Genomic DNA, 15,542 nt, shown 5'->3' with positions numbered 1-15,542 from the left:
GGGGAAACATGGTATATGGAATCTAGAAAAGCCAAATTCATAGAAGCAGAGAGTAGAGTGAAGGTTCCCAGGGCCTGGGGGTGGGAGAAATGGGGAGATGTTGGTCAAAGTGTGCAAACTTCCAGGTACAAGATGAATAAATTGTGGGAATCTAATATTCAGCATGGTGACTATAGTTAAAAATTGTGGGGGCTAAAGAAAAATTAATACTTTTCCTCCCACCTTCTAAGTTCTCTAGCTGGGCTAATAATCAAATTCACAAAGACATTCACAGGAGAAAATCAAAGTTTCAATACATGCGCATCGGGAATTCACGTAAGGATGAAAATTCCAAAGACAGGCAACATTAGGTTTCTAAGACAATTTTGGACAAAGGGGAAAGGGGGGGAAGGGCATTAGATTTCAGAAGTGAGAATGGGAGATTTACAGGTAGTTGAGGAAGAGCTGAACACATCTGGCAGGCAAATTCTTGCAGGGCTACTCAGAAACAATGGGCCACAGCAGGTATCTAGCTAACAGGCCTGGAGTCTTCCTGTCAAATCCTGGGGTGAAAGTTCTTAAGGTGATTAAGTCAGGCTCCCTTCCTAAAGCAGGTTTTTCTGTTTGAATCTGTTGGGCAGGAAAGGTGCGGAGGCTCAAAGGTTCTTTCTGCGTCTTGTTTCTTAATAAACAGCTTAAAATCAATATCCCAGAAAGCAGCTTCAGGGTAGCAACATTTTGGTTCCCTTCACAATACTGCAGTACATGCTTGAAAATTGTGAGTAGATCTTTAAAAAAAAAAGTAATTATGTGAGATGATGGATGTGTTAACTAAGCTTATTGTAATCATTTCACAATATATGCGTTTATCAAATCATCACATTGTGCGCCTTAAACTTGCACAACGGTATTTGTTAGTTATATCTCTATAAAGCTGAAAAATTATATGTATGCTAGAAAACAAGACTGAGGAGATACTTCAGAATGTTAACTGCTTTTCTTTGAGTTTAGGGTAATTTTAATTTTCTTTACATTTTCTTGAAACACAAATTTAGTTCAGTAGGTAAATATTAATTTTATTATCAGAAAATCAGTAATTTAAAACAAATATGGCATACAGTTGTTCTCTACTGAGTGGTTCTAACTTGGCCTGACCTTCCTTCTCGGTATGCATGGATTAGGGGGCTTAGAGTACAAAGCAGTTGGGAGAACACTGGACTGGGATTCAGAGGGAGCCTCCCAGCTCTTGCTTATACTGGTTCCCCTCTCTGGGATGCCTCTACTCCCTGCATGTGATGCCTGGCTCAGATGTCATGTCTGTCCCTTTCTCTGCTGTCCATACCCATCAGCTCAGCACCCATCATCCACCGCTCTGCATAGCCTGCCTCTTCCCTGTCCTGGCCTCAACTGACTTGGAGCGGCCTTTCCCTCCCCCTGGGACTGGATGTAATGCTGAGGCGGACCACATGAGGGCGCCAGAACCACACTGGTAACGTCCTGCTGCCCATCAGTCCACGGCCCCATCAAAATTGTCCCTCCAAACCAGAGGGGACACCAGTCACTGCCACCCTGGGATGCTTCCACTCACCAGAGAGAAAGAATTGGCTTCAAAACTGTATCTGAGAAGAATCTCCACCCCTACCCCAGCCTTCCTAGAGCTGTCCTGGCCAAGCTGACCCTCTGAGGTGGCGGCTCTCAAACCACATGCGTGTGCAGACGTGCCATGTGGTCTTGAACCAGACCCTGTCCTCTGAGCCTCAGTTTCCGGTGCTGCTGGGTCTCTGTGCAGAGATGCCGTGGGGCAGGCATCTGGCCACCCACCTGCCTGTCAACTCTGGTTGAGGAAGAGGTTTCCTGTGCTCAGTATCCAGCTCCACGTCACCAGCTCATGCCAGGCCCCGTTTCATGCTCCATGTTTGTTAAATTCAACTGAAACAGAAGTAAAGAACTCCCCAGAACATAAAACAGGAGGTCAGAGGTGGGCACCAGGGACGTTTTTCTCCTTCCTCTTCAGGAAATTCCTGGTCACAGAGCACGGGCATTGCCCTTGGCCGCTGGTGCTGGTTGGGCCCAGGAACATGCCAGGGCTTTGCCTTTCTTTGGACACAGGCATCCCACGGCAGGCCGTGTGTGTGTGTGTGTGTGTGTGTGTGTAGTGAGGGGCTTGCTCCGAGGGGTTTGGGAGTTTGAGGTGAGAATTCTGGGTCATTGGAATATGGGAGAGGAGGGAGGAGACCAAAGCCTGAATCCTGGGGGCCGTGGGCGAGAAAGGGGCCTGCGGGTGACACAGGGTCACGTCCTTGGGAGGGAGGGACAGGAGAGGCAGTTCTTCCCGGGTGAGGTGGGGGTTGGGGGAACACTCCTGGGGACCCAGTGCACCCACAGGTGCCAAACTGTGACGGAGGTTTGGGCTGCAGACCCTCTAGGCCACCTTGCCTCAGTCCTCCCAGCTTCAGGTTGCTGAAGACGTCATGACGATGGTGTGAGGGCAAAAAATGGGAGACTGTGTGCTAGTCACGCCCTGCCCACCTCTCCTCAAAGATTCACCCTCCAGAAAACAAACCAGTCTTCAGGGAGACCAAGAATCGCTCGGGCTCAAGGCCCAACGTTTCCTGGCAGCTGCAAGCAGATTCAATTCCCTCATTCTGGGTCCCCACAGCACCCTGGGTCCCCACTCTGTATGGCCAATAGTTGCCTGTTTATTTTTCCCCCACACTGGAAACTTCCTAAGAGTAGGGGCTGGGTCCCATTCTCCTCTGTATCCAGCAGGCCCGAGGACCAGTGGGCTCTCAACAAATGTTTGCTGAACAGATTAATTTGTTTTCATTTAACGAGCTCATGAGGGCTCTATCTCCTAATTAGGAAGCAGGAAGGTTCCTTTTTTCCTGTAACAATACACCTTTGAGGGATGATGGCAAAACCTCAGCCTCTGCAAGCAGAAGGCAATCAAACTAGATTCCTGGGCACACGGTTGCATTTTAAAGAATTAAAACATGCATGCTCAATGCGGTGCATTTAAACAAGACACTTGTATATTCAAAGCTTCCAATATACATCATTATTCAGTTTATGACACAGAATCAGAGCTTTCCAGGACACTTTTTTAGCAGGAGGTGGCTGGCACAAGGCTCCTGGCAGTGACGCAACAGCCCCGAGGACAGGACATGGGGAGGCTGAGGGCTGCCATCCATGCCAGAGGGTGCCTAAGTGGGTCTCTGGGGGTTCTGGAAGATGCTCCTACATGCTGGCTCCCTCTGGACAACTTGCCCCATTTAGTCTTTGCTGGTAACCAATTCTGGACGGGTGAAGAGACAGATGAGGCAGTTTACTGGGTACAGCCAGGACCCTCTGTGGGCCAATTCCAAATGCCAGCCTACTCCGTCTGCCTCGTGTCTGCACGCACTGTCCCTAGGGTGTGCGAGCAAATGGTGAGCCTGGCCGTCTGTCCCTGCTACGCCCTTCCTTGGTCAAGTGACATCAACCGCTTCTGCGAGTTGGCGCACCAGCTGAAGCTTGGTGTTCAAAATCTTACAATGAGAATCCCTGGGCCCTGTGACTGCAATGGAAGCCGAGTCTGCCAACCACTCCACCTGTTCATGAAACGCCATTCACTCCCACTCTGGCCATCGAGGGGCACCAGCCCAGAGATGCCCCGGGAGGTATCGCACAGCTCAGCTCCGATTGGCTCAGCCTTCCTGCAGAAGAGCCTTTCCACCACTTTCCTGTGAAAGGCTGCTCTGTGAGCCTCTCTCCAGGGGAGGATGTTACCATTTGTGATTATTCTGAGTGGGACTGTCGCACTGAAAGGCAGGTGGGCCGTCTCTCTCCACAAAGACTCCTTTCTTTCTGTGGATGCCATCTTGTTTGTGGGGGAGCTGCCAAAAAGGCTCCCGACTCCTCAGTGCTCAAGGACAGAGCCGTTGAAGTGGTCGGTCATTATGGTCAATAATGAAGCCAGCAAAGAAGGGAAAGAAAGGGGTGGGGGGAAAGTCCTGTGGCTCTGAGCAACGAGGCCCGTTAGTGGCTAGAGGTGGTTGTGTTTTGAAACAAAAGCTGAGGGCGAGATATGTGTGGCAGGGAGCTTTTTTCCCTTCAAAGAAATCCAGCTCGACCCCCCCCCCCCCATTAATTGGTAGCAGATGAAAAAAAAGCCAAAACAAAAACCAAACCGATGCCAGTAACCCAAATATGAGTGTTTTTGAAAGGGAAAAGCTGTTTCAATTGTTAGATGTCCAAGAAAACATGAATACACGCCGACAGAGGAAACAGCCACAATCAGAGGAAGAAGAGGGAGAGGTTCATAAAAATTAAGGAAAAAAATTCCTTTTAGCAGCTCCCGTCCTGTAAGCTGGCTCCTCTGTAGGTCTCAGTCCCTGAGGGAAGCTGGAGGTTGGGTCTCCCAGGGACACTTGAGGAAGGAGGAAGGGCCCAGGAATCCCTTAAAAGAGCAGGGGCAAGGCCAGAGGGCAAAGCAGCCTCACTTTTCCTCAGACCACAGGTACAGAGCCTTTCCTAAGGAGTAATCTGCTCTGAAAGATTGTCTCCTGAGAGGGGTCCTGGGCTCCTGTACTCTGCAGCCTTAGAAGTGCCCTACAGAAATCGGGCTGGTGGAACAGGAGCTAATAGGAAGCTTCACCCAGCCCCTTGCTCCAGGGGCCGCCTCCAACGTTCTCAACCTTTACCTGGATCCTTGGGCTCCAGCCTCCTTTGGCACTTGTTTGGTGAAAGTGCCAACTCCTCACTCATTTTCTCATTCACAAAAACCCCCAAAAAGGAACGTGTGAATTACTCCAGGTATTCTCCTGCCTCAAAGGATATTTCCGAGAATGCAAAACAGGCGAAGGTCAAGACTGAGTCTGGAGACTCGACACAGGCCCCAGCCAACCTAGTAATTGCGAGGTGGATTGGTCTGTGAGCCACAGGTGTGAGGGGCTGGGGGCCACCTGGACTGATGGACAAGAACCTGGGACAATGACCCAAGAGGTGGACTGGGCAGAAAGACTGGTTGCCAAGGACACAGCTTTGGCCACAACCCATTGAAATCCACGGCAGCCACTTAAAGGAACAGGCCTTCTCGTCCTGCTCTGCCTTCTCAGCTTGACAAGCAAGTCCGCATGCTTTGCTGGGCCTGTCCGCGCATCTGAACAGTGAGCCTGACACATCTCTGAAGCCCTGGAGTGCTAAATGTCTAGACCTGCTGGTGATGTTCAAACTCGGCCCCTTGTACTGGGGACAGCAGTCACCAGACGTCCATTCCATTCAGACCAGCTGGGCAGGCAGGATGAGGTGTTCTTGGTGAAGGCGCGACACTTGAAACTCGTATTGTAGCTGGATCCCTGGTCATATCTTTTAGTAGACGGAAGCCATACCTTTTTGCTGCTGGGTGGGATTCTTCTATTTCTTCCATCCACATTTAGCCAGTGTGGTAGTGGGTGGGTAGGAAAGGAAGGAGAACTGAATAACACAACCTCACTGCCTTGTGAGGGTCTGTCCTGAATGTGTGGGAAGAATCCTTGCTCCTGCCACGGAAGGGGCAAGACAGAGGTAGTGTGTGTGTGTGTGCCTCTGAGTGGAAGCAGTATGGATAACCAGTATGGCTCCATGTGCCTGAGGGGTGAGGATTTACCTTCCCCCAGGAGCAGGGTGACAGCCAGGCCACGTAGAGCCAGAGCACTGGCCATGAAGCCTGCCACTCTGGACTCAGAGACTCCTTTGCTTATGAGCTGTGTGACCCTGGGTAAGTTACTTTTCCTCTCTGAGCCACCCTTTCCCCACATGTTAAATGCCTCACAGGATGGCACTGAACAGATAAGTAGGAGAGCCCTTTGTAGACTACTGGGTGCTGTGTACCCGAGGGGGTAACACAGACGTGCCGCTACTGGGCTGCTGCAGGCAGAAGAGAGTTTGGTTGCTGGGTCAACATTTGAGGCTCTCATTGCTGGAACCTGTAGCAAGGTCTTGCTGAACCTTCTGGAAGGTTGACTCGTGGGACAAAGGAAACCCCACCGACTGCCTCAGCCCTGAGCTGGGGGCTCTGCTTTCCCCCCTCCCCAGGGCTTGTCAGATCACACATGCCCAGAGGAGACACACCAGCAGGTAAGCACTGCCCGCCTCAGATACCCTCTGTGGTACATAAAGAAAAGGGGGGGATAAAAATATATATTAAATGACTTTTATTTACATACCTATTCATAAATAATTGAATCTTCTTTTTGACTTCATAATGATTCCTTGAAGATCTAATGATCACACTGAGTGACTAGAAGTGGATTAGCGGCCTTACTCACATCTGTGTGTGACAATGCTGTCTCATGTTTGCGCTCACACTCACACACTCAGACGCACACATGCGCACCAGAGGGGAGGCAGGACTCGCGGGGGGCCTTCTGGGCTCTCGAGCACCAGCATTTGGCTCCCAGCACCAGTGGAACCCTGGTGGGAAAACTGTGCCCCACACACAGGTGTGAATTCGTGACAGCTGGAGAACAAAGAGCTGCAACCCAGAGAGTTCCTTGCCCGCCCACTGGAGCTGCTCTCCTTTGTTCATCCTGGAAGGCATCTCTTTGGATTTGCAAATATTTTAATTCACAGAAACTCAAGGAGGGGGTGGGGGTGGGGACTGGTGTGGCACGGTGGCCGTCCCTCTGTCTTTATCCAGGCCTTCTCCAGCCCCCGTGGTGGCAACAGCATTCTAGAGACATGCAGTGGTGTGCTAGTACCATACACACGAGACGAAGTGGACAGCTGGCCACAACGGCCGGGCTCGGGGGCGGGGATCCGGCTCCTGCAAGTCTGGGCCCCGGCCCAGAGCCGGGCAGGCTGGTCACTCACAGGGTCCGCACAGCCACAGGGTACAGGAGCGACAAGTGCTCGGCCCCTTTGATGGGCAGCTTTCTGGTGGTGTAGTAGTGGATGACTTCTGGGACACTGTCGAACGGGGGGCTGTTCTGACCCAGAATGTATTTCTCTTTGGTTTTGGCCAGTTTCATGTGCATAAAGCCCTGGTTGCTCCTGTGAACAAAACACAGAGGTTATCAGGATTTGCAGAATGACAGAGATCACGGAGACAGCCATGCTGCTGGGGATGAGGGCACAGGTGTGGGAGCCTGAGGAGCAGGGAGGCAGTGTCTCTATGTTGCTCTGAACAAGGCCATGTCGTGGATCTATACTCATTACACCAGGCCAAATTCCTGCTAAGGTGCAAGGATTCCTTGCTGCCTGGGACAGAAGCAGCAGCGAGTGTCACCTCTCCAAGCCAGAACCAAGACCCAGGATCAGCTGAAATGCAGGTGCACTGAGAACCAGCATCGGACCAGGAACCAGCAGCAAGCATTGTGGAGAGTTTTCCGACCTCAAGAGCTTGGCCTCTCTTCCTATTACTCATGCAGTGACATATTTAAGCCTTGCCTGAAAGTTGCCAAGTACAACTCCCCAGTGCCCTGACAGGTAGGCAGGGCAGGAGTCATCACTCCCAGCTCACAGATGAAGAAACAGTGTGGCAGGGATGACAGGTGAGCCATTTTCCAAACACTGACACTCACGCTTCGATAGTATGGAACTGTCACTGGAAAGGGGCTGCCCAGCGGGGGACTACATTTCCCAGTCTCCCTTGTAGCCCCTGTAGCAATATGACTAATTTTAGCCAATGGAATACGGGGAGAATGTGTGGTCTTTCTCAGCATTGCCCCTGACCGGGCACTCTCCGCTCTACCTCCCTCTGCTCAGCAGCCCTGTCTCCTTCTCTGAGGCCCAGCCTGAGTGTTTCCTCTGCCAGGCAGTCTTTCAGGCTCTCACAGGCACAGCTCCTTCCTTCCTCTGACCGCACTGCACGTGATGAAGAATCATGCCTCCATCAGCACTTGCCTTCTTATATTATAATTACTTATCCATCTTTCCAATTCTTCTCAGATCTCCACAGAACAGAGCCGTCTGTCTACCATGCCCAGCGTCTGCTGAAAAGGTGGGTTCCTTGGAAATCAGAGCGGAGCCATGTGCCCTGTGACCCTTGCAGTGCCAGCTGCACTAGCATGCTGGGTGGGGTGCAGCTCACAGACAGCACAGGCCATGCTGCTTCCACCTGGCCCTAGAGGACCTCTCCCATCATCCACCCAGGGCTCTGGCCACATCAGATCCCTCACCCACCCCTCTGTCAACCTGCCTGTACCCAGGCTGCCCTTTCCCTGCTCCCTCAGCTCCAAGCCTGGCCCTGTATGATTTTGCTGCCACACCTGTGGATGATGAGGTTTCCAAAGTACAGTCCAATTTACTGAGTGTGTCACTTAGTGAGAAAGCCGGGGCTCCGACCTCCTGCCACCTTCTTGGGGCACTGATAACTTACAATAGAGACCTGGCTTCCTGGAGACCAAGACCCAACCCTGGCAAGGCTGAGAGCTCTGTGTGGACACAGGTTTACAGCCTTTCTAAGCTTCTGCTTTCTTAGCTTTAGCGGCTGCCACGGAGGGCTCACACCTCTCTCCCAGTCAGGACTGGGCTCCCCTTGCTTACCAGCGCCTGCTCTATTAACGCATCAATTTGGACTCCGGGACCACTTTCAAACGGGCAGAGCAAATGCTTAATGAAGTGCAGGCACTGAGCAATACATCTGCTCATAATAATGTATTTAGAGATGTCACCCTCGGCTTAAAGGAAATCGTTTGGAGAGCAATTATGTTTCAAGAGAGAATAATTCCTGTAAAGAACAGAAATTTAAATCAAGATTTTTTAAGGCTGACAATGTTCTAATTACAGAGCCTGTGGCAAGTTTTGCTCCTCAGTGAAGGGTCATTTCATTGGAGAATTGCCTCCACACATCTGAGCAGGCGGCGCCCTTGCATAAGCTGTTAGAAGGGAAACGGTGTGTGCGCATTAAGTGAAAAGTGTGCTGAAGACTCAGCTACCCACCACACCGGAGAGATCGTGGATCTTGGCTGGCCAGGGAAGGGCTGTACTGCACCTGCTTGAATGAAGCGCTGAAACTGTGCAGCTGAGAAAACTGGGACTAGTTAAATAAAAACCTCTGTGCTCTCCGAGGCCCCAGGCTCAGCTTTGCCTGGAGAAGGGGTGGTACCTGGAAGAGCAGGGGCTGGGGCTGCAGGTAAGTGCAGGCTCAGGCAGGGAGGGGTGTGGCCTCAGGAATGCCACACCCTTTTCCTGAGTACAGGGGAGTCGTGTTTTGGGGTGCCAGGCCACCAGGCTTTATGAATGAGTCTCACCGATCTAGGCTGGGGGCACACAGCGTAGGGTGTGTAAGACAGGATCACAGCAGCCAGCTGTGAGCGGTGTCTGAATGCCAAAGTTCTGCTGGCACCAAAGGTATGAAGTTGCAGGGGGAGCTGATTTAATTTTTAAAGATGTTAAAGACAGTAACTCATATGGGCCAACAGGACATTTTCACACTGGTTGTTCTTAAAACATCCAGCAAGGGTAGTATGCCAGGGTGGCAACGCTGACAGAGCCAGAAATGGAAGCTGAAGCTCCTCTGTGCCCAGGCCACGGGCTCCAAGGAGCCACCAGCTATGAGAAACTCCATCCTGATGCCCCCACCTCAACAGACATGGGCGGGAGGGGCAGGCAGCCGTCAGCACCTCCTGAAGTGCCCCCTGACTCTGCAGGCCTACTGTTTGCTCCTCTGGCACTTCTATTTCAGCACATGCTAGTTTATAACCGTGAGCCAGGCTGTGCCAAGGGGGCAGGCCAGTTATGAAGGTCAGAGACCAAGGCAGAGAACTCAGGCCCTGTGGCCCCCAGTCCATGGCCTGACCATTGCCCCTCAGAGGGAGAAAGGCCCGTGAGCTGGCCCTCACAATGGGTTCAATGGGTTCACAGCACCCTGGGGTGCTTTGGACCTTGGACAGTGAGTGTGGGCTCTGTTCCTGCCCCTGCTGGATCCATGGAGGCTCACGAGATGAGATGGCCTCTGGGAATTTCTGGGCGGAAGGTCCTGGATTCAGCTTCATGCTCCCTCCATTGCTGCCCGTGGCCCCCAGTCCTGCTCTCACTGGGCATCTGCCTAGATGGCCTTCAGGGCCGATGTTTCCTGGGCACTTCCCGTGAGCCAGGCTGTGTGCTGAGCATGGAGGCTCAGAGGTGGCTGACCCAGGGCCATGCGGCCATCAGCAGTGGTGCTGGTGCTTCCCCCCCCGGGGGGCGTTTCACCGAGTCCATGGTCCTGACCTCAGCACCACCCCGCTCCAGGAGGGGGCCCTGCCTAGCCCTCAGCACGCCACTGAGGCCAGGCAGGGCGGTGGCCCAGAGGTATCAGACCCTGAGTAAATGACTCCTCGACCCTGAGCCTCAGCCCTGAGGCACCTACACTGCAGGGCTGATGGCGGATCAGAGACAGCAGACTGGCGGTAAGAGGACATCCCAGGGACTGGCAACGGTGTGTCCTGACTGGTGGAGTGCAGCCTTCAGTCAAGGAGGCAGAGTGGTGACCTGTCACATGGGGCTGGCAGGGCCTGAGAGGTGAGCAGCCTTTCTTTTTGAAACAATCTGTCAAACCCCGACTCATGCAAAGGTCAGGTAAAGCCTTGTCAACACACACCAAAGAAACATGTTGTAATAATATATACGGGTAGGTCACAAAGCGCCCATGAGTGAGATGCTACCTAACAACAGTTGAAGATTGAAAAACAGCTGCCAGGGATGTCATGTCTTTAATGACTCTCAACTCTATTCAGAAGACACCAGGCATAAGAGGGAAAAAAACAACATTTCTAGGGAGAAGAGAGGGTGCAGCTGATAACCAGCATTCACAGATATGCCATGGCCGCTGTGGACAGAGTGCTCTGGAACTAGAAGCAGCCTGGGGACCATCTCCTCTTACTCTCTTGGAGTACTGGGGAGGAACCTGAGTTCAGAGAGAGCAACCCTCTGGCTCAAGGCACACAGCAAGGTGGGCGGCAGCTACAGCCAGAACCTGGGGCCCCTGCATCCAGGACCAGGTGGGCTGGGTTCGGGGCCACGCCACCTCCCAGCACCACTCCTAGAAAGGCACTGGTCCCCAGGGAGGGCAGACAGGCTGCCGCCACCTGCCAAGCTCCAGCGTCAGCCAAGTCTCCTTTGATAGGACATCTTGCGAAAGCCAAGTCACAATTAGGGGTGTCTCCGGTGGGTGACCTGTCTAATGAGTCTTGTAAGGCTTGCGGAGGCTGGGGGTGCTGGGGCTGTCAGGGCGCTCAGATCGCTCATTATCATCACAAAAAGCACCTCCTCATCACCAGGATTATCAAACGTGCCTGGTGCGCTGGGCCTAATAACAGGCCCCACCTCGTCTCATAATCACGAGCTTTAATAAAACATCACTCAGCCCGCAGCTGCCGGCCCGAGCAGGGTACGAGGCCTCACCTCTTCGCTTTTAGACCTAATTGCTTGATGCATATTTCATGAAGAATCCTGAGTAATAGTTATGTTAAATTGCTTCTTTTCATGATGAAATGACTTAAAAATACTTGCATACAATATTTATGTGGGAGAAAGCAAAGAAATTGCCCTCGATGACGATCATGGGGGACCCAGTCACAGGAATACCCACCCAGGGCAATCTCTGAAAGGTGGCTGGGGAGCTGCTCTCTTGACCAAGATGCCCCAGAATGCTGTCCCTCAGCTCAAAACGGCCCCTGGCTCCCCACTGCCACTGCTGGGTAAAGGCCACACATACTGCTCGAGCCCCCACTGTGCACCAGGCACTGAGCCGAGCGGCTGCTACACAGCCTCTCATTTAAGCCCACAGCAGCGTCGCTAAGTTGGTATAAATACCACTGTTGACAGATGGGGAAACTGAGGCTGAGGACACCATGGGGCCTGATTTCACTGTGTCTGTCTGCCTCTGAAGCCTGTGTTCAGCACTCAGGGCCTTGAAGCTACCACTGCAGCCTCCTCTTCCCCACTCAGCCGCCCAACCAAGTGAATCCAGGTGTCCATGGGGGGCCTCTGGACTCTTTCTGCCTCGAGAAGTAGCTTTCCTGCAGCTCTGTGAGCTCCTGAGGGCAGGAACCGTGACTTCATTGTGACCTTTCTTAGTAGGCCGAGCCTTACCCACCCCGGGCCCTTAGCACATGCCTGGCACACAGCTGGGCACTGTCCATCTGTCTGTCCATCAACCTACCCAGCAGCTACCTAGTGAGTGTCTGCCCTGAACCAGGGAAATGAGGCCCCACACACCCGCCTCTCTGGACGTTAAGTTCCTGAGAGCAGGCTGGTGGCCACTCCAGCTCAGTTAGGATAAAAGTGGCCTCCTCTGAGGTCAGCACTGGTCCCAGGCCAAGTGTGCAAGGACCTGCAGAGCAAGCTCAGTGAGGGACAGAGCCCTGGGGAGTGCCCAGAGGGTCCCGCCTGCCAGGGACACACAGGCAGGTGCCTTCTCAAATCAGAGAGGTCGTGCCTGAGGGAGGCGACAGAGGAGAATGGGTCACACCCTTCTCTTTCTCTGGGATTCTAAAAGAAATGAACCCTGGGGCCAGTGCCCCCTGCCCAGGCCAGAATAAACCAAAGGTGAATGTGAGGCCAAGTCCCTCCCAAAGCCACAGTCTTCCCACGGGCGCCCAGCAGCTCTCTAAGCAGAGGCATCTTTTGGCCTAAGTGAACCTCCCCTTGTGGGGTCATTTTAATTACACGTTGGAATCTTATATCAACAAAGGTTCCTGGGGCCGGGTCAGCGAGAACAGAGAAAGAAGACTATGCATTGGTTGCAGGACGCTTCTCAGAGAAGGGAGGTGTCACAGGTCCTCTGCCTTCCACGAGCACGACAGCCACGACGAGTGCTCCCTCCGGGCCCTTGGAACACCGCCCTGTGCTCTGCACGGGAGGGCAGGACACCAGCCCAACGGGCCCTTCTATGCCCACAGGCGGTCACTCCAGTCAGGTGAAGATGGACTCGGAAATTTGTGCTCAATGAGCGGGGTGGGTGGGTGCGGTTCTAGGCCTGGTTCTACGCTGTGACCCTGGGCGCGGGAGCTTCCAGAGGGATTTCGCCTGCAGGGTGACCAGGACAAGATACCTCCTACTCTGAGGCCACCGAGGGGCCTGCAAAACAAGTAATTCCTGCCATCACCCCGCCCATGATTGCTAATACTGCCTCCGTAAGCACGTAAGCACATAGCTCTGGGATTCAGAATATCTGCTGTTCTCCCACCTTCTCTTTGACCTCCAGGGAGATGGAATAGTTTGCTGGGTATATGTCTATAGAGAAACTCTCCTCGCCACAGCTGTGAGCAAGGTGCAGCCACTGCAGAAACCCTGTATGCCTGCAGAGAAGCCTGCTCTGAGGAGAGCCCTGGGCCTGCTGCGAGAGAGAAATGCCCAGATCTCAGGGGACAGGGAGCTGGTGGACATCTCCCAAGGGCCTACTGTGTGCAGGCTAGCATCTGCTCATGCCATGCATCTCCAGCAAAGGTTCCGGAAGCCTGAAACGCAAAGATGTACAATGGGGATAGCCACTGCCACCCTTGGTCCACGGCTGGACCAACCTGTGGCTTCACAAAGAAGCAGGGAGGGCTGGTATTATCTGCAAGATGCCCACTGCACAGATGAAAAGACCAAAGGCCAGAGGGAGAAGCAACTTGCCCAGGTCACAATGAGAGGACATCAGGGCCAGGGGACCAGCATGGAGTCATTCTAGCTGTGTGATGGAGTTCCCCAACTCTGCAACATGTGGAGTGGGGGTACGGAGGCCCCTTCCAGCTGAGAGGTTCTAGGAGGCAAGGGAGCTGGGGGAAGGGGCTTATGAGGTCACACGGCAAATACCTGCATGCTACCCAGTCTTGCGAAACAGTCTTGTTATAGTGACAAGCCAAAGACACATAAACCAGGTTATTGCAAACAAACGTCTAAATGTAAACGCTGCAGAGCCAAATGATTTGATTTACAACCAAATAATTAGACTTTCAATAAACGCATCGGAAGTGATTAGCCTTCCCGAGACACCCGGGCATTTCTCAAGCTCTAAGTTGGCAGCTCAGGGTGAGGGCCTTCAGTAAATCATGACAAAAAGCTGTCTCCAGGCAGAAGGAGAGCTGGCAGATGCCTCTCTCAGCAAACATGGAGAGGCATAAGGCTTGTTTTGTGCCACACAGCTCAGCGGGTTAGGTCAAAATGAATCCATTTGGGGTAATTTTCTCAGGAGAAGACTAACCAAGTGTCAGACAGGGGCCTCCCGTTACTGGAGGTGTGTAAGCAGGAGGGTAATGATGCTTAGGGGCCAGGCTAGATGACTTCTGCCGTCCCTCTCTTTGCTGCTCCCATCAGTTCTTGGGCTCAGCCAACTGCATATGAAAACTGCAAGGGTAGGGTGGAGCAGGGAGTGATGTGGGAAATGTCAGCGCTCTGGGAAGGGAAAGGTCTAGGGTGGGTACCCCCACCCTTTTACTTCTAATTGCAGATGTTTCTCTGAACACGGAGGCACTTTCGTGTTTGGGGCAGGTAGGATGGGTGGTGGTGGCTGGACGAAGTCAGATACCTGGGTTCAAACTCTGGTCCCACGGATGTCACTGGCTGGGCAAGTCCCTTTCCTTGGGCCTCACCATCTCGACCTGGGAAAGGTGGAGGGCGTCCCTCCAGAAATGAAGTTCTCTCAAGCCAATGAGGAACATCCTAAGAGGGTGGGAGACACCCAGGAGGACCAAGGCAGGCCAGGATGGCTAATCCTTAACACAGGGAGAAAGGTCGGACACAGTGGCTCCCAGCTTAGGGCTGGCCCGATGACAAAAGCAGGCTCCCTAAGGCCTGTGCCAACGGGATGGACAGAATGCATTCAGGTGGTCTTTCTTCTCTTGGACGAGCCCCTCCCGGCCCATACTCTCCTGGGAGCAGTGGTTCTCAGCTGGGACAAGTTTACCCCTCTCCTGGGGATATTATATTGGGCTGCTGGCATCTAGGTGAAAGCCAGGGACGCTGCTGTATAGCCTACGAGGCACAGGACAATCCTCAGAGCACAGAACAATCCAGCCCCAATATCAGGAGCGCTGAGGTTCAAGCCACACCCCTCATTAGTCGCCAGTGACTCAACTTCATCATTTATGAAACGGGAATGACAAGAGTCCCCCCTCACAGTAGTTGTGAGAGGTAAGAGAAACCATCCATGTGAATGAAGCATGAATACTTGATAAAGGCTGGGTCGTCGGCTCCTTATTTAAGGGCTTAAGACACAACAATTTGCCAAACAGCTTGGCTGCAAAGTGCTCTGGGCTGTTTCCAAGGACCAATCCCCCACCCAACCCCCAACCAACAGATGGGGAGAACATGCAAAGGCAGCCGTGGGGTGTGCACCAGCTGCCAAGGAGAGGGCTTTGAGGGGCATGATGGCTTTTATAGGCAGAGGGGAGCTGGAAACCTGGGGTCGACCCCAGTGAGTCTGGGAGTGAGACAAAAGGTGAGGGAAGCCAGACAGCTCCGACAGACACAAGGGCAAAGGAACCACCACCGCCTACGGACCTGGAGCCACTCAGACTTGGGTGACCTGCTGTGGGGACAGAGTCCCACAGAGCAGTCTCCAGGCTCTCGGCCTCACGTGGCAAGGGGCTGGCTCAGTTGTTAGATGACCATCCGCTGTGGCCGTCAGCTGTAAC

The 15,542-nt window shown here is 53.0% G+C and overlaps 1 protein-coding gene across 2 annotated transcripts in view; it reads right to left on the bottom strand.

Annotated features, from left to right (window-relative positions):
- Positions 1-6,137: 6,137 nt before the first annotated feature.
- The window catches only part of SHB (SH2 domain containing adaptor protein B), a 131,370-nt gene continuing 121,965 nt past the window's right edge, over positions 6,138-15,542 (bottom strand). For both annotated transcript variants that reach the window (XM_019729169.3, XM_019729168.3), the window contains one exon: positions 6,138-6,990. In XM_019729169.3, the coding sequence (XP_019584728.1) occupies positions 6,807-6,990 (184 nt within the window). In that variant the 3' untranslated portion in view covers positions 6,138-6,806. The remainder of the gene's footprint in view (positions 6,991-15,542) is intronic.

Source organism: Rhinolophus sinicus, chromosome 16 (assembly GCF_057876585.1).
Source record: "Rhinolophus sinicus isolate RSI-liver-muscle chromosome 16, RSI-T2T, whole genome shotgun sequence".
Classification (NCBI taxonomy): domain Eukaryota; kingdom Metazoa; phylum Chordata; class Mammalia; order Chiroptera; family Rhinolophidae; genus Rhinolophus; species Rhinolophus sinicus.
The sequence above is the reverse complement of the archived record's forward strand: the minus strand, read 5'-3'. Positions and strand labels throughout refer to the sequence as shown.